This window comes from Rhinatrema bivittatum, chromosome 16 (genome assembly GCF_901001135.1).
Source record: "Rhinatrema bivittatum chromosome 16, aRhiBiv1.1, whole genome shotgun sequence".
Classification (NCBI taxonomy): domain Eukaryota; kingdom Metazoa; phylum Chordata; class Amphibia; order Gymnophiona; family Rhinatrematidae; genus Rhinatrema; species Rhinatrema bivittatum.
Genome location: NC_042630.1, coordinates 15,936,776 through 15,955,605, shown reverse-complemented (window position 1 = coordinate 15,955,605; position 18,830 = coordinate 15,936,776). Strand labels below are relative to the sequence as shown.

The window sequence follows — 18,830 nt, the reverse complement described above, 5'->3', positions numbered from 1 at the left end:
AAAAATTCTCCCAGTCTTCCTATGTACACACTCTGGTGTGTGGAAACAGATCACTTTATCATATACAGTATTTAATGAGTATTCCTCGTAGAATCAACAAGAGTCAATAAGGTGGATAACTAGGAAGATATAGGTAGATTAATTGTAGTGTTTTGAGTGTCATTGCCAGACAAATAAAAAATTAATCTATAGACTAAAAATACTTTAGGTTAGATTTACATCCATTTTCCCTTAGAAATTTAACTCAATAACAAATTAACAAATTTATGATGCAGAAAGTAGTCCAGCATCAAGAGGGAGGCTTTCCAGTCCTTTGCATTAAGTGCCACATGTATAATTATCTTCCAGCTGGCAAGAGGTCGTATGCGTGTGCACTAAGTGCAAAGAGCTCCAAGCCCTCAGCGAATGAGTCCAATCTCTGGTGACTAGAGTGGGAGACCTGGAGGAGCAAAGGGAGACAGAGAGGTACATAGAGGAGACCTTCAGGGACATAGTTGAGAAGTCCCACCTCCAGTCTGGTAGCCCCTGTGCTGCTTTGGAGGAAAAAGATCACCTGGAAGAAGAGCATCAGCTTGATGAGGTGGGAAGCAATCCTGTAGCTAGGTCCTGTCCTCAAGGTAATGTAATATCCTCTCACACCGAGGAGAGGTCTCCAGGAGCATATGCCCAGGAGGGAAGGTTTAGGATAGCCGTTATAGTTGGTGATTCAATTATTAGGAAGGTTGATAGCTGGGTGGCGAGTGGACGTGAGGCTCACTTGGTAACTGGCCTGCCTGGTACCAAGGCAGCAGATCACATACATCACAGAGATAGGATTTTAGATAGTGCTGGGGAGGAGCCAGCTTTCTTGGTACATGTGGGTACCAATGACATAGGAAAGTGCAGGAGGGAGGTTCTGGAAGCCAAATTTTGGGTTTTAAGTAGAAAGCTGAAATCCAGAACCTCCAGGGTGGCATTCTCTGAAATGCTCCCCATTCTACTTGCAGCACCCCAGCATGGATGACAGTGGTGCAGGGAAGAGGGTTTTAGGTTTGGTAGGATCTGGGCTTCATTTTGGGGAAGGGGGGGGGGGGCTTTTCTGAAAGAATGGGCTCCATCTTAATCAGAGTGAAACCAGACTGCTGGTAGCTTTTAAACTAGATGATGGGGGAAAGCCGACAGTTGCTCAGCAGTCCATGGTTCGGAATGATGTATCTTCGAAGGATACTAAGAGAACAGGTAAAATAAGGCATTGCAGTACAGAGGTTGCAATAAATGCCAAAGAGGACCAGGTGCCTGTAAGTAAAGTGCTGAAAGATTACAAATGACACCTTTCAACTGACGAGCAGGTTGTTAATACAATCAAGAAACCTACTTTGAAATGCCTGTATACAAATGCTAGAAGTCTAACAAATAAGATGGGAGAGTTAGAGTGCATAGCAATGGATGAAGAGGTAGATATAATTGGCATCTCAGAGACCTGGTGGAAGGAGGATCACCAATGGGACACTGTGATTCCAGGGTACAAATTATACCGAAATGATAGGATGGATCAAATTGGTGTAGCAATGGCATTAAAGAGTAGGGGTGGGAAGTCATTTGCAATGAAATAGGAATTACAAATGATATTTCCTAATTTGTTGCATTTTGCAAAAAACAAAAAAAACGATAGGAAAAAAACCACTAAATTTAATGTTGCTTTTCCAATCATTTCTTTAGGGGGGTTAAAAAAAATGTAAAGGGGAAAAGAACCCCAAAACCTGCCCAACCCTTCCCATTTATAAAAAATCAGAGCCCCCTCCACCAGTGGACCTCCAACCTGTACTCCCGACCCCCCTCCCCCCAGACTCACCGCAAACACCCAGTGTTCTAGTGGGGGCCCTAGGAGCAATTTCTCGCTCCCTGGCCGCTGGCTGCCCTCATTCAAAATGGTGCTGGCCACTCCTTGTCCTTAACTTGTGACAGTACCTACTGGCGACATTGGAGGCATTTGTTCATGGGGCATCCAAAGGCAAGACCCAGGCAGCTTCAATGCATTTGTTCGTAGGGTGTCTGAAGGATCTTGCCTTTGGACACCCTGATGAACAAATATGTTGAAGTTGCCTAAAGGGAAGTAACTTTGATGTCTGGATTTTAATTGCATAATAAGAGAAAAAGAATTTTTAAAAAATAGTTGAGCACATTGCACTCAGGACTGATGATTATATGTGCACATTAAATACGTGTATAAGCGTAAGTTTAGCATTACATGTTTGGATGGTATGATGGTTCTTCACTTCCATAACAAGCAATTTTGAATAGTTTGTGAATGCTTATTTTTTTATATAGAGATAAACCCATGCCAGAAATGATATTCAAGGGAGATAATTCATAGAAACTGAAACAAATCTCAGTGAACCTGGAAGTTGTACTAGGGCAAATTGACAAACTAAAGAGTAGTAAATCACCTACAAAAGATGGTATACATCCCAGAGTGCTAAAAAAAACTGAGAAATGAAATTGCGGGCCTGCTATTGGAAATTTGTAAACTATCAGTGACATTGTCTATAGTACATGAAGCCTGGAGGGTTGCCAATATAACGCCGATTTTTAAAAAGGGATCAAGGCATGATCCAGGAAATTACAGACGAGTGAGTCTGATTTCTGTGCCAGAGAAAATGGTAGAAACTCATAGAGAACAAAATTGCTGAACATATAGATAGGCATAGTTTAATGGGACAAAGCCAACATGGATTTAGCCAAGGGAAGTCTTACCTCACAAATGTGTTACATTTTTTTGAGGGTGTAAATAAACATGCGGATAAAGGTGAACCAGTTGATATAGTGTATCTGGATTTCCAGAAAGCATTTGACAAAGTCCCTCATGAGAGGCTTCTTAAGAAATTGAAAAGTCATGGGACAGGGGGCAGTGTCCTATTGTGGATTGCTAACTGGTTAAAAGATAGCAAACAGAGACTAGGTCTAAATGGTAAATTTTCCCAATGGAGAAAGATGAATAGTGGAGTGCCTCAAAGATCTGTTCTGGGATCACTGCTTTTTAATATATTTATAAGCGACCTGAAAATGGGAACAGCAACAGGCTAGCGCAAAGGTTAACCTATGGTTGGACGTGCATCCATAACCCCTTATTCAATAAAGGGATTAAAACGTCCAAACGAGCGTGTAGCTAATAGCGCTCATCACATGTAAATGCCATGTTGATGAGACTATTAGCTAATACCACCTTATGTAAAAAATAAATGTGCTCCCGATGCGCACATTTTTACCCTCAAAAATTAACATCAGGCCCAAAGCTGGTGTTAAGATTCAAGGAGCCCCAAAAGTTAACAGAAAACCAGAAAATACTGCTTTTCAGTAGTTCCTCCGACTTAATATCAGTGCAACCTCATCTTGAGAATTGTGTGCAGTTCTCGTCACCACATCTCAAAAAAGATATATAGCAGAATTAGAAAAGGCACAGAAGGGCGACTAAAATGACAGAGAGGATGGAACAATTTTCCTATGAAGAAAGGCTAAAGAGGTTAGGCTTTCAGCTTGGAGAAGAGACCACTGAGGGGACATACGATAGAGGTCTATAAAATAATGAGTGGAATGGAACGAGTAAACGTTAATCAGTTGTTGACTCTTTCTAAAAGTACAAGGACCAGGGGACACACAATGAATTTACTGGGTAATACAGTTAAAACTAATAAGAGAAAATATTTTTTATTCAATGCATAATTAAGCTCTGGAATTCATTGCCAGAGGATGTGGTGAAAGCTATTAGTGTAGCTGCATTTAAAAAAGGTTTGGACAAATTCCTGAAGGAAAAGTTAATTAACCATTATTAAAGTAGAGTTGCAGAAATCCACTGCTTATACTTGGGAGAAGCAGCTTGGAATTTGTCTACCCCTTGGGATGCTGCCAGGTACTTGTGACCTGGATTGGCCACTGCTGGAAACAGGACTCTGGGCCTGATGGACCCTTAGCCTGACCCAGTATGGCAAGTCTTATATTCTTATAATTGTTTTGCAGCAAAACAATTAACCAATGCATCAAAATATGACATTAACACCTCCTCCCAACCTCCTGAAGAGCATGCTGGAAGAAAAATTCACATTAATACATTTAAAATAAAAATACAATTAATTAAAATAAAACAAAAATTCCTCACATATTGTATATTAATTCAGAAAACTTTGATGCAAAGGAGCCATACTCAATCAACCAGGACAGAAACTCCCATCTTCCTAGTCCATTCCAGAAATGGTTTCCAAATTTCACTAACGTTACAATATTTCTCTTTTATTGTTTGGGTTTAGCTGTTCCAGTGCATTCACGCTCCATAGCAATTGTCTCCAAGCTTCTCGAGGGGGCAGGGTCGGTCTATTCCAGAGACTTATTGCTATTCTTCTTACTGCTACCATCATGTGGCTAATAAAGGTTCAACTTTCTAAATTGAAAAGGAGCTTTTCCTTCTGAAGAACTCAGCATTAATATTACAGGTCCTGCTGGAAGCAATTGTCCCTCTACCTCATGAATCCATGACCAAATCTGTGTCCAGAAAATCTGGATTATTAGCAGTGCCACCACATATAATATAAAGACCCAATGCCACTACAATTCTGCCCATCACAAGTCAGGATCTTTAATTCCCCTCTTATTTAGTCTAACGGCAGTATAATATCATTTTAAACAAATTTATACTGTAACTGTTCTAATACTATTTCCCTTATAAAGCCTTTTAAAGATTCCTATCCATTCACCATCAGTTATTACATGATCACAGTCTCTCTCCCAGACCTTCTTAAAGGTAATTTTATAAATAATTCAAGAATAATGGCTGTTTGCCTTTGTATTTTTAGACCCAGCCATTATGAAGACCAACACAGTAGTGGCATTTAGAGACTGTGAATACCAGTGGCTCCCCTGAAGCAGAAGAAGTGAAGAATCAAACAAGGAAGGACAACAAAATTATTAATGTCCTTTATAACTTCAAATATTTTTATGGTATGTCAGGCAAATGTGTCAGCGTACCAACGTGGTTGACAGAAGCTTCACGGTCACCCGACATGGGCCGTGTTTCGAAAAACTGCGCTGAAGCAAACCATTGAAACATGGATTGTCTTTGTGTTAGATAAGTAATGGGTCTTTACAATGCTGTTTGGGTTCTTGCATGTTTAAGAAGTTTCAATTAAAAATTAGGGAAGTTTGCACCTTTGATGATGGGATTGTGAATAATTAGAACTGAGGATAACAATAACTCTGATCCTCACATAATATGTTTGAGTTCCTGGGTCTGGCATACGATGGTCCTGCTCTATAAGCTTATGTTTAAAAATATATGTTTAGTTTATTTTTGAATTATAGATTCTAAACAAACAGATTTTTTGGTCAATTTTTGTCAGTAGTTTCAGATAAGAAATTTTCTTGTAATAAAATTTATAGTTTAGAAACCAGACATTTACTCTGTGGATTAGACACCAAGTTAGCGCTCTCCTGCAAATCTTCTTATAAGGAACATTAGTAAGTAAATCTTTTAACGGTAAATATTTGAATATGGAAAAATTAGATGAATTCATTTTCTCGCTCATTTCCTGAAAGGGTAGGAAAAAGTCCCCATGAAACATCAGAGGGAGCACCTCCAACAGATCCAGGTTTTCCCATAAATGAATGAAAGGAGATGGAAAGGAGACGCGCTTACTTGTAGCTGAGTTAAAAAGGGACGCTCCCTCCAGCGTGTTTAGATCGGGTATCTGACATTTTCAAATGTAAATGTGCTTTTAAAACCCGCCTCCCCCGGGCGACCACACATACAGCAGCTACGAGATGCAAGAGGGCTTCTACCACTCATACATTGCGGCTTCTAACTTTCAAAGGTGAACAAGGCGTGCTACTCCAGTTTGGAAACTGACCACAATGTGCGTGGTGTAAAAGTGCCCGGGCACACTGCAAATCACCCCCCGTTACCAAAACATTCCAGAGGGATGTCCATGTCAGGCTGTAGCAGCAGGAAAAGACATGGAGGCTGCTGGCACCTTATAGACTCCCCCAATTATTGACTCATGAGCTTTCCAGGACATGAGTCAGTAAGGTGCCGCCATCTACTTTGTAATTTTTTAACCCCCATTATGTGCAGATACAGAGCTGGAAATGAAAGGATAAAATCTTTTTAACAGGCGTGCTGCAAAACAAGAAAAATATCTGAACCAGAAATCTTGCTATAATACCTGAAATCAGTGTTGCCTGGCTGTATCCTTGTAGAGTTCAGATCTGTGTGACCCTTCCCGGAGACTCCCCAGGCCTGACGTATCACCGCAGTGGTGACTGCCCCTGGATCCTGCCTGCATTTATACTCGTTCCTCCTCACCCTCTGCCAGGGAGAGATCTCTCTCCAGAGATAATTATCCTGTAATTGTCTCTCATTTCTTTCAGATCCCATCGGAGGAGGAAGAGAGTTGTTACTCTTTGCTGATTTCAATTGATTATGAAAATGAAGGGCAGAAAGGTCCAAAGCTGAGGCTCATTAAGGCCAGCAGAAGTGTAAACTTCTTAATAACACACTATTAACAATTATGATTTGCAGAATAAACTGCATCCCAACAAAGCTGATAATTCAGAAGGAGAGCCGTGACTGGGGTGCGTGACCTGGCCGTATTTTCTGCTGCCTAAACGCATCAAAGCTTCCAGTGGGGAGAGGGTGGAAGGAACAGAGTTATTTCAGCATTTAAATTATTATTGAAAAGCCAATGACAGTTGTGTAAAGTGAGGCACAGTGAGCTAAAGAGACCTACCCGACGGAGCCACAAGATTATGGCGGAGCCTATCCAATAAAATTCATCCCCTACTAGGGTTTGGTAAAAGAATGTACTAATCAGTGTGGGGAGAGACACAGAAATAACATTGTAGGTTTACAGCTCGCCCATGGGAAACCGACATTGGGATGTCCCTCTGGCACTTGAACTCACGATACCATTTTGCCCACATGGATCCTTTCTGCTTTCGAGGGGGCAGCATGTCCTGTGCTGTTCTCTCATTTTTTTTTCTAAGTCTTAACTTAAAGCCGCATGGAGACTTTTGGACAAGGGTTTCTTTCCGCCTTCTCATGCCAGCTTTAACTCTTCACCTGGGAGTGGTCCCCCTTCGTGGGCTGGGCACAGACTTTTAGCACATTTTGGCATGCAGCATGGTTGGCGAGATGGTGGCCGCGTGCCACCTGGTGGCATCATTCAGCAGCCACAGTGGTACCGGCAGGAGTGCTCCACGCTTCCCCTGCCGCTGAAAGGGGATAGGGGTGAGGGGCCAGCCTATGCTGCTGTTAAGCAGGTCTAAAGTTATTCATGCCACTCAATATCCCAGCTAAGTTAGTTGGATAAGTTTAATGACACAACAGCAGGTTGTTTGTCTCTGTAGCCTTTATTATATTTTATTTACTTTTTTACTCAAAGCTGACATTATATTTTCTCATAAATATTCACAAGCCAACATTATTACAAATGAAATGAAATAAACTCAAGTAGCTATCAGCAATTGTACATTTAGGGGTGAATATACAAAGGCATCTAGCCAGCTAAGTAAGGCATTGTGGATGTAAAGATTTCTATTAAAAAATAAATCTGTGTTCTCGTTGCTGTAACACCTCTGAAATATTGCCTCCGTGAGGGTGTACAATCTGTTGAATGACCTGATTCATACTAATAAGGCCTTGATTAAGAAATAGAATGGCAGACATTTTTATAATGACCAGCTGACACCATTGGAGAACACAGGCACTTGGCATTATTGACCGATGACATCATAGTTGGAAGGGGCTTCCCTTTTAAATATTTAGGCATTTACGTTGCTTGGTACGGATGCTGTCATTGATACAAATTTGAAGCACTCTGGTAAAGGATAATTCATTGGGGTAGGACATTCTGATGATTTTTTTTATTTTCATTGAATAATGTTTGTTTTTGCTTTTTTCTTAGATTGCTCTAAAATTTGGAATCGATTTATCAAGCACAAAGTTACAGAAATGTGTTCATTAAGATAGAGGAGTAGTGCTGTTTTGACATGGAGTTTTCAGTTGAGATTTAATGTCCACTTTATTGCCTGATGATGTTCTAAACAAGTTAGACTTGCCCCATGAATAAGGGTGAAGCATGGGACCTTTGTTGGAGATTCATCAGCATAATCTATATCTGAAAGTTTGTGAACTTGAGTCAGATCATAGGTGCTTGGGAAATATTTTACTAAACTCAGAGAGTTGGACTGCCTCTAGCAGCCCTTTGATAACAATTTATGAGCTGCTTTATTCACATCCTATTTCTGTGATTAAAAAAATCTTTCCTACAATATATTTAATTGATGTTTATAATAATTTTCACATTATTTACATGTGGGATTTTCTGATTTTCACTGTCAGGCATATCTCCACATTTTTGTTTGTATGACTTTATTTTACTAAATGATGGGATATGACAGATTACTAGATGGCCTTTATCTTCCTGTTCCTAATCCCTTTCCCTAAAAGCTGTTCCCTGGTGTTCATGTCAGGTCTCAGTAATATGATGTAACACTTGGGTAAGAAAATACAAACAAGAATCCCTGCACTAGAAGAGATGATCCCAAAGATCTCCACAACAACTGTGTTTTTCCCCTGAGTGCTCAGATAGGCTGGGATGAAAGACAGCCAGACACTCAGGAATATGAGCATGCTAAATGTGATCCATTTTGCCTCATTGAAACCGTCAGGCAACTTGCGTGCAAGGAAGGCCACCAGGAAGCTGACACATGCCAAGAGTCCCATGTATCCCAGCATGCACCAGAACGCAACATTTGAGCATTCATTGCACTGCCATATGATGATGCCTGTCTTCAGTTTCATGTTCTTCTCTGGGAAGGGAGGGCAGAGCAGGAGCCAAGTAACACAGATGAAGACCTGAATAAATGTACAAGCAGAAACTGTAACTATGGGAACCCGAGGTCCCACCCATCCTCTCAAGTTACTGTTGGGTTTGGTGGCATTAAAGGCAATGACTACCATAATGGTCTTGGCCAACACACAAGAGACACAGAGGACAAATATGGTGCTGAAGGCAGGTTGACGAAGCAAGCAGGTTATTTGCTGAGGATCCCCAATGAAGAGCAGGGAACAGAGAAAACTCAGCATCAGCGCCCCTAAGAGCAGGAAGGAGAGCTCCCGGTTATTGGCTTTGGCGATGGGAGTATCTCGGTACTTGATGAAAACACACAATATGGCAGCTGTAATGATGGAACAGGAAATAGCAACAACAGCCAAAATGATTCCCATGACGTCTTGATAGGAGAGGTATTCTATTCTCCTTGGGACACATTCACTTCTTCTCTCATTGGGCCACTGATCACTTGCACACTGCCAACAGATAGTTGAGTCTAGAAATCAAAAATTCAGATATTCATTATAGGGTCGATTTTAAGACCTGCGCGTGCGCACATGGATGTGTTGATTTTATCAACTGTAACTCACATCAACTCCAATATCAAAAATCAAAATACTCAGCCTATTATGACAGGTCAAAATTTACTTTAAGCGTCTACTTAATACATTTATAGTACTGGGGGTATTTTGAGTCTGACAGTGTGTTGATTTTATAACATGTGCACATCACCACATGCATGTTATAAAATATGATATCTGCATGCACCTGCGTACCAGATTTTAACATCCGTGCATGCATGTGCAGGTGGCCCATGACTTGCATGCGCAGGGGGGATTTTCAAATTACGCGCAGTGATGCCTTTTTTGCCAGTTCCCTCCCAGTCCTCTCCAATTAAGGAGGAGACTGAGAGGGAACTTCCCTAACCCTAACCCTATCCTTCCTCCCTCTTCCACTCTCCACCCCAACTCCTAACCTAACCCTACCTAACCTTAATTTTTTTATTTTTATACTTACTGCTCCTCGGGAGCAGAAGTAAACTCCATGCGCCGGCCAACTGCCAGCAAGCGCTTCCCCAGGACAGCGTCTAATGGCCCTTCAAAGGCCCATGAACATCTACTGAAGAGGGGGAGAAAGAGGAGTAAGAGATATATCACCCGTAATATTACAGGAAGAGGTTGGAGATAAAAGACAAAATCTATAAGGTATGCCTTTGAAACTTCCACTATCATGGGAAGGAAGCATCATAGTTTTGCCCAAGAACCTAATGGCAGGGAAGAAATCAAGTATTGCAAAGACCTTAATTTAATTGGAGTAGCAACAACTGACTTTGAAAAGACTGTGAGAAGTCACAAACTTACTAAAAGCACTTCCACCATCTTGAGAGTGAAGTACCCAGCTATAAAGACTTTAATTTATCATTGCACCTTATCAGTAAAAGGGAAACGTTGGAAGCCACCACACAACTCTCATGTGTCCTATTGAGTGATGACTTTAGTATATTACATGCTGTGATTTTCAGTGTTGAGTACCAAGATACATTACATTACATGAAATTCAATACATAGTGGAGTGGAGGAGTACCCTGGTAGTTAGAGCAGCAGGCTACAACCCAGGAAAGCCACAGTACAAATCCCACTGCTGATCTCTGTGCTTTGATGAAGACACATTAACTCATGTACAAAATTAGGATTAGAAACCCTTTGGGGATAGGAAAATACCTACAGTACCTGAATATAATCCTCTTTGAAATGTCTGAAAAGCAGAATATAAGTAAATAAAATGCAATAATCCTGCACTGTATACCTACTACGTTAGAAATCTCCCGCTCTGCGCATGGGAGGCAGTCGAAGCAGCAGTGGGGCTGCCCCCGCTGAGCCGCCTTCCTGTACCCGGGGCCGCAGCTCTCGCTGCACACGGAGCGCGGTACCTGGGAGTGGATGGAGAGAGAAGGAAATCTGTTGCAGATATAATCTATATAGAAAAAAAACATACCTAGAAAAGAATATTTAAGGCCAAATTTTAAAAGCGCGCACAAAAACCGGGGAATACGCGAGTGGCTGGGGGGCAGTGTGTGTGTGCGCCAAGCACATTTTAAAAATAGTCCGGCCACACTCTTTTCTCCCAATACGCACGAAAGTGTTAGGCTTGATAAAAGGGGTGGGCCGCGGGCAGGCAGGGACAGCGGCGATTAGGCCCTGTCCCAGGGAAGCACACGCTGGCATCCAGCCGGCACGCGGAACTTACTACTGCTCAAAGAAGCAGGTAAGTTCAATAATAGAAGCAAAAAATAGGTTCATTAGGGTAAGTTCAGGGGTCGAGGAGGAGAGGGGGAAAGGGAAAAAGACTAGGTAGGGGGGTTAGAAAAATTGAGCACGCATGTGCGCGCGGGTATTGTATTTTATAACAAGCGCGCGGCGACACACTCATGTTACAAAATCACCGCATCCACGTGTGCACACCGCAAACCACGCACAGATGGACGCCCATGCGAATGTTTTAAAATGATCTACCCTTTAATTGATAAAATGATAGTTCAGGATTTCTGGGAAGGAAGCTAGGAGCAGCTCCAAGCCATTGGCGCTTGCTTTATCTGTAGGTAGATTATTGCTGGAAAAGTACACACCAAGATCTGAAAATGTCATCTACATGCATGCTTTCCCTCCTCTAACTTACGCACAGCCTCGGGAAAGCCTCCTCTCATTGTGGCTAAAAGTATAGGCGTTTTGAAAGGGTACGTGCATTTGTAAGCGTATTGAGGGAAGTCAGTGTTCGGATGGTCGACTAACATGGGACAAATGCTTTTTGTCTTCATAAATTATTTTAAAAATTCTCCTCCTCAGGACATTAACCGCAGAATTTTCCAAAGTATTTGCATTCATGAAACCTGGTTTTATCTCTTTAATCAGGCTTTTTGATAATTCCAAGGGGTTGTGTGTGTAAAAGCATGCACAGAGGAGATTTTGTAGATACTTTTACGAGCTACAGAATGTGGCATTTTGTGGGGCGGAGTTGAGATGGGGAAACTATTTACCGTGCATGCATACTTTTCATTTCAGAAAATATGCGCGTGAATCTACACAGTTCTGCAAACTAGGATTAAAGTGTGTGTGTACTTTCTACACACAGCCTCTAGCCCCCCCCCCCCCCCCCAAGGGCTGTTGTAAAATTACCCTCCCTGGATCTTATCTGAATAGGGCTAGCTCTCCTCAGCCACTGGAAAACATCTTTACTGAATAAGAGCTCTACAACACTTGGAAATTACTGACAAAAAATACAAACAAAAACTCTTTCCATGAATCCTCAAAATATGAAAATTTACAGGACAGTGACTCTGCTGCTTGTAGATATTTTCAAAGGAGATTAAGTTGACCTTATGGAATGTTTTTCATACTAACTTTGCTTGCACATGCTACAGGAAAAAGGAAATGGCAGCGAGTAAGAGAGGATAAGAAGAAGGGAGTAAGAAGCCTCATTTAACACCATCCCATGTGGAAGAGGCGTGGGGAAACCTGGGTTTTACAGCTGTGTGGGTGACAGAAAGTATCAGATGATACACTGTAGAGATACTGATTAAGGAGAGTTTGAAAAGAGCATTGGGGGAGGCTTCATGGCTTGCTCAAGACATGAGACTATTGGAAGTGTTTGGATTCAATCTCCAGGCTTCACAAGGGTTTTGAGAAGATTCCAGCTCTTGCTTTGTGTAGATTGGGTTTGTACCTCTGGGCGTTGGGTATTCCATTGGATGGCGCTCATGTTGATGGACAGCTCTTGACCTTTGGGTGCTCTAGAATGAAAGCTTCCCACCTTCACAGCTTGGATGCTGCTATCGGGATCTGGCTGCCAATTAACAATGTCATATACAGCAGGAAAGTCGCCATTGTTGTCAAAGTATATCTCTTCCCCTATCTTGTTCACAAAGTGCATCTTTTTCATGTAGTGTAGGAGCTGTGGATAGAAAAATATTCGGTATCATAATTATGCTGATGATATAGGCAAACAATTGCTCATTTCAGCATGGTAAAATGTTAAAATGAAATAAAGTACCTGAGTCAGAAATCCAGGAAACTATAATAATTTCGTTATGTTTGGAGAAGGTTATCAGCAAGGGAAGCCTCCTCAGTCATTGATCAAACCAGTATCTCTCAGTTTTGTTCTGGGAGGCCTATTCAAGGCTCAGAAGTAGCTTGACTAAACAATGGTGGCTTCTCAGATGTATAGGGGGCAATTTCCATCTGTCCACATTGAGACAAAGTCATACATACTTATTGGCATAGGTTTTGCACCAATTCTGAATGTGAAAATATGAGTGTATTTTTGCTTTAAAACATGCTGCAATTACACAGTATGTGTGGTCACTCACAGCTGTTTTTCCTGTGGGTTAGCTCTTGCTAGAAAAGTAAGCACAGGGATTTGAAAATGCCCTCTATGCCCGTCCTTTTCCTCCCCTAAACTAAATATGTCCCCAGGAATTAGGGGTGTGCATGGGAAAAATGTTTAGTTCATTAAATGTCTACTTTACTTCATTTATTTTGTTTTGTTGTTAAAAGTGTGTTCTTTATTTTTTAAATTTTGTTTTAATGTTCCCTATTTTGAATAGCGGGCACTGTTTAAAAACATGCACTCATTTCTGGAGGTGGCGGCACGGGAATGGCAGAATAAAAGATAACGGAGCACTGCTATTTTGCATCCGCAGCATGTTGTGCATGGGCTGGGGAAGAGAGACTCTGATTTTCATCGAATCTGCAACAGTGGCTGAAGTGAGAGCTTGGGGGCCTGTGACACAGATGTCAACTTACGGATTGATGCCACCTTATGGCTGATTGTTTTATCTCACTGCTTTCTACTTCCTGTCTCTGTTACTTTTGCCTTCGTTAGCTGTTGGCACCCGTCCCCTGGTTCTCTTTATTTATTTATTTTATTTTAAAAGTATTCATTACCCGCCCAGGACGGGGTACAGTAAAACATACACAGTTATCGTAGAGCAAAATGAAACTAAAAGGACACAAAATGGCACAAAATAAAGCACCTTATTCAATGCCATTAAAGGGACCTATATTCTTTATTTCCTCTTGTGAGGCAATTATCGTGAGGCAGAGTGGAGACCCGAAAATAGAAAAAGCGCAGTTTCCCGTAATAGACGAGCGCACTACTTGATGGGCGGGAACATCAAGGAACTACTGTCCGGATGAGCGTGACAAGCGAGAGGGAGTAAGACAGCACTGATCCAGGCAGAGGAAAGATTTATATAATAGGTTGTGTAATGATGTCTGCGGTTTTGTATTGCATACGGTACTGGAATTATGAAATGTGGTGCAGAAGTATCCAGTCCTGCTTCGCTTCCCTACATTTCAAGTAGAGAAGTTTCCAGACTGCAGTGGGGAGAAGGCAAGGCTTGGAGTGATTTTGATTGGCTTAAGATTGCGCGTGCCCTCCTGTGGATCCTGAAGCAGGAGAGAGTGTCTCTGCATCATGGCAGCTGCAAACAGCATTCTTTCCCCCTACCCCCAGAGACAAGAAGTTTACTGGTGGTTTAATTAACAACTGAAAAAAATTCAGGGCAGGGTTTGAAAACTACTCTCTAGCCACAGGTTTAAAGGTGAAATCAGCTGATGTGATGGGTACTGAATGTCACTTTGTTTATAAGCACAATTTGAGTCGGGGTTTCCTGGGAGAGTCGGAGATGACCCTGCAGTCTTCCGATGCAACCAGCACAGGCTGTGTCCCATGTTCCCTGCAGGATATAAGGTAGACCCAGAAGGCATACGGTGCTGGGCTAACAACCCTTTTGGTGTCTGTCCTGTGGAAGTGCTGTCTGTTCCAGCCCTGATTTCCTAGCGCTGTTTGTGTCTAAGCAACCTATTCCAACAGTCCTGCACTTGTATTCGTGTTCCAGCCCTTCCTGCTTATAAACTTTCCTGCTTTACAATTCGGTCTCCAGTGTCCTGCTTGTGTCCAGTTCGTGTTCCTGTTCCACGTATCTCTCTTGGCACTTTTCCGGCCCCTGACCTCCATCACCGTGCCTCAACCATGCTCTCAGGTATGCAACTCCCTTCCAGGGTGGCCCTGATTGCCAGGCCCAGAGATGCTTCCTCTCATTGTGGCTAAAAGTAGTCACATTGTGAATGAGCACATGGACACTTAGCCACACTGAGGACAGGCAGTTCACAGACAGATGATTAACATGGATAAAACACTTTTTGCTTGCAGTAATTGCTTTGAAAATTGGACGCCCCATACAAATATAGGGATCTTGTTAGTCCCCCTACTAGGATTTAGCAAGGAATATATACCATTGGTCAGGGAAGAGACAGTTTAGTGACTTAGTGAGTTTGCAGCTTCCCCATGTGGAAGCTAGCAATGGAAGTGTCCCTTGATTTATACAGACGTATCACCATTTTTACCTTGTGGATTCCCTTTTACTTTTGAAGGGTTGACATATCTTGTGTTATGCTCTTAATTTTCTATTATTAACTTAAAACCTCCATGGAGTTCTTTTGTTTGGATCGGAGTTCCTGTCCAACCTCCCAGTCCACTCTTTAATCTTTAATTATAATATTTAAGTTTAACAATCACTTGAGTTAATTTTGCTCTTCAGTCTAATGGGAGAGGTTCCCTTCATGCAAGAGGGACTTGTGATCATCAAGGTCCAAGGAGAGGATGACGTACAGCCATCCTGAGAGGAAGGAAGAGAGGAGACGGACCACATCAATGGCCCATATACATCTACGGAAGACTGGAAGACAAGAAGTAATAGGTATCACCTGATACTATGAAGAGGAAAGAGGAGAATAGCTGAAAGAGAAGAAGAAGAAGGAGATAAAAGACTAAACACTTTAAATTCCCTCTTTCATACTTCATCTGCTTTGGGAGGGAAGCGTCATAACTTTGCCCTTTATCCAATGGGAGGGTAGAAATCAAGTAACTAAAAGAGCTAATTCAATTGGACGTAACATCTGATTTGGAGAAAGGCTGGGAGAAGTCACAAGCTTGCTAAAAAGCACTTATACCATCTTATAAGAGAATATGCAACTGTAAAATCTTTAAATCATTATTTGCACCTTATCAATAAATGACAAATGTTGGAATCCACCTTGTGGGTTTCTTTGAGTCCTGAATAATATTCTTTATGCTGTGATCATCAGGGGTGACTTTAAATATGGGAAAGCCTGAGGTCAATATGAAAGGACGTGAAAGGAAACTCTCCCGCCCTTTGCAGGAAGCCCACAGTTACATCTTATGATATAACAACAGTGTCCAATTTAAAATGGAAACAATGCAATATGGCCTCTGGAGCTAGTATCCTATCCGGGTTCAACCATCACAGGGGTTACACAAACCTTACACTTACTGCTGTTTCTTACCTGCCATGGTTTGAAATTCCTTATGTCAGCACACGTGTGATTGACGAACGGCCCTTCCCCCGGCACACAGGAGATCATGTCTTGAAGGCCATGAGCCACGGAATAAACTGCATTGTAGACACTGTAGCTGGTGCTCATGTCAAATTCACGTGGAATTCTACCATTAATCTCCTGCAACTTCTCAGCACCAGTGCACATGGTCATGGGTGTGCTGATGTCCATGCTGGTCAAATTGGTCAAGTTGTTCTCTGAGTCAGGCCAGTGGCAACTGAAGATCTCCTCCCATAATGGTTTGATAAATATGTCATGTGGAGATGTGGATGGATGAAGTTTGAGAAGGAACTCTTTGAACCCTGGTATCTTGCTTTCATGAACTGCAAATCCAATGGTGCCACTCAAAAGATGAGTGTATTCTCTTTTTAAGAAGTTGAAGCTACTTGACCAACTATGAGAGGTGATCCATACCTTGCCAGTAATGTTTGCTCTGGATAGCTCCTCTATCACAGGTATGAAATAAGCAATTGCAGAATAAACCAGTATGATTTTGGCAGATGATCTCTTGACCACCTCAAAGATGAGCTTGAGATTCTTTGCTTTGGAAACTGTAGGGAATGTTTCATGAAAGGCAATGCAGACGCCTAACTTTAAGAGCTCCACCTTCAAGATCTGAGATCCAGGAGTCCCATAGTCAGTTGGACTGGACAACAGCCCCACCCATGCCCAGCCAAAGCGGACCACCATCTGGGCCAGTCCCAGGGCCTGAATGTCATCACTGGGAAGCATCCGAAAAAAGGATGGAAACTGGAAACTATCACTCAGCATTGGACTCGTTGAGAAATAACTTATCTGAAAGAGCAGAAATTTCAGTGAAAGGGAAGACATGTCAGATTTCCTACAACAGAAGCAGGTTCAGAATTTTACAATGTTACAATATTATTTAGATGAACATCATCAACATCACAAAGGTGTCTTTATATTATTTTTATGTTAACCATGGGTAAAAGCATCTTGAGATGACATGAGCCTGGAAATATAGGTGTTAGATCATTTTGAAGGGTTATCTCAGTGGGTTTTGCTCTTAGGTAGGCTTTATTTTATCCATTCTCTGTTTTTGGTAAAATTGATCTTGAGAATAAGACAAAGGGAACAACTTTTGTTACTTGTTCATTGGTTTATGAATGCTTGTTGACGTATTGGTCTTCACAAGCACTTATCGTACTATTAATCATGTTGCAGATTTCAGATAAGGAGACCGTGTCTTACCTGGGTGTACTTGTAAAGTGCCAGGACTCTCGCTATGGAAATGGATACTGTGGAACTGCGTTCTCCCATGATGGCTGCCAAGGAACTCTGGCTTTGGCATCGATAGTTTAAGATGAGCTTTTCCTGCCCTGTCAGCATCCATATGGTCCCCCTCAGAGCTCTACTGATTAAATAGCAGGTATCATAGATCTTGAAGCCCAGGCTGATGTTGGGAAGGAGGGTTTGGTCTTGGTTGATTTCGTTGATGGAGAACACCATGGCTTGCACCCAACTATATGCCTTTGTGTCTAAACTGAGGAGTAAATAGAATTCCACACTCAGATGGTGTTTCCAAAGATGTGAGTGTTATAATCATCTTTGATTATCTCATGCCTTTATGTTATGACTTCCAGATTATATCTGTCTAGTTTTGGTTTCTTTCTTGTAGTCTTCTATCAAACTGTATTCTGGGCTTTGGCTTCTCAATTCCCATAAGAAAGTAGGATTCCAATACTTGGCCCTAGCAGCGTGATGCTGCTTAGTTATTTGTGACCCTAACCTGTATGTCTTGTAGCATTATAGAACTAAGCAATACTTAGTAGTAACAAATCTTTGACTGATTTCTGAAGATCAAGCTCAGTGCTTGTGACATCATTAAGCAAAGATCAGGTGAGGGTCTATTGATTTAATGAAACCAAAATATACAAAGGGAAAGATTAAATTTAAACAGAAAAGCAAGACTGGCCCAAACTTGTGGTTTATAGCCAGCAAACTGAGGTAGATGTGACCTGGTAATCACAGAGCAGAGAAACACATAGGTCGCAGTTCCGAAAAATGATTCTTGAAGCACTCCACCTAACAAGAGAGAACAGTGTTAAGTGGAGTGCTTGAAGGATAGGTTTTGGAACCACTATTGTTCAATATCTTCTTGAATGACATTGAGGAGGGGATAGAAGAAAATGTTTTTGCAAATTATACTAAGATCTGTAACAAAGTGAACATATCTGAAGGAGTAGATAAAATGAAAAATGATTTAAGAAAGGTAGAGGAGTGGTCAAAGATTTGGCAGCTGGAATTCAATGCCAAGAAGTGCAGAGTCATGCATCTGGGGTGCAGTAATCCAAAAGAACTATATGTGATGGGAGGTGAAAGACAAAGAGGGGGATCTTGGGGTAATAGTGTTTGGTGATCTGAAGGCAATGAAGCAATGTAAGAAGGTGATATCTAAAGCCAGAAGGATGCTGGGTTGAATAGAGAGAGGAACAACAATAAGAAAAAGAAGGTGATAACGTCCTTGTAGAGGTCCTTCGTGAAACCTATTATTGAGTACTGCATTCAGTTCTGGAGTCCGTATCTCAAAGAGGAT

At 41.7% G+C, this 18,830-nt stretch overlaps 1 protein-coding gene across 1 annotated transcript; it reads right to left on the bottom strand.

Annotated features, from left to right (window-relative positions):
• Positions 1 to 8,428: 8,428 nt before the first annotated feature.
• LOC115077426 (extracellular calcium-sensing receptor-like) lies at positions 8,429 to 17,743 on the bottom strand. The gene is made up of 5 exons (XM_029579716.1): positions 17,486 to 17,743; positions 16,223 to 17,068; positions 12,579 to 12,806; positions 10,665 to 10,788; positions 8,429 to 9,354 (listed from the first exon to the last, which is right to left on the bottom strand). Exons 1-5 carry the CDS (start codon positions 17,741 to 17,743, stop codon positions 8,429 to 8,431), a joined length of 2,382 nt encoding a protein of 793 aa, XP_029435576.1.
• Positions 17,744 to 18,830: the final 1,087 nt, after the last annotated feature.

What these genes read in the sequence shown, in the direction of transcription:
- LOC115077426 (XM_029579716.1), bottom strand. Translation starts at nt 17,743, where the DNA reads ATGGTGTTCTCCATCAACGAAATCAACCAAGACCAAACCCTCCTTCCC. An exon ending in GGAATTTCAAACCATGGCAG is followed by an intron (nt 12,807 to 16,222) that starts GTAAGAAACAGC and finishes TTCTATCCACAG; the next exon opens with CTCCTACACTACATGAAAAA. An exon ending in GGAATACCCAACGCCCAGAG is followed by an intron (nt 10,789 to 12,578) that starts GTACAAACCCAA and finishes ATCCACTCCCAG; the next exon opens with GTACCGCGCTCCGTGTGCAG.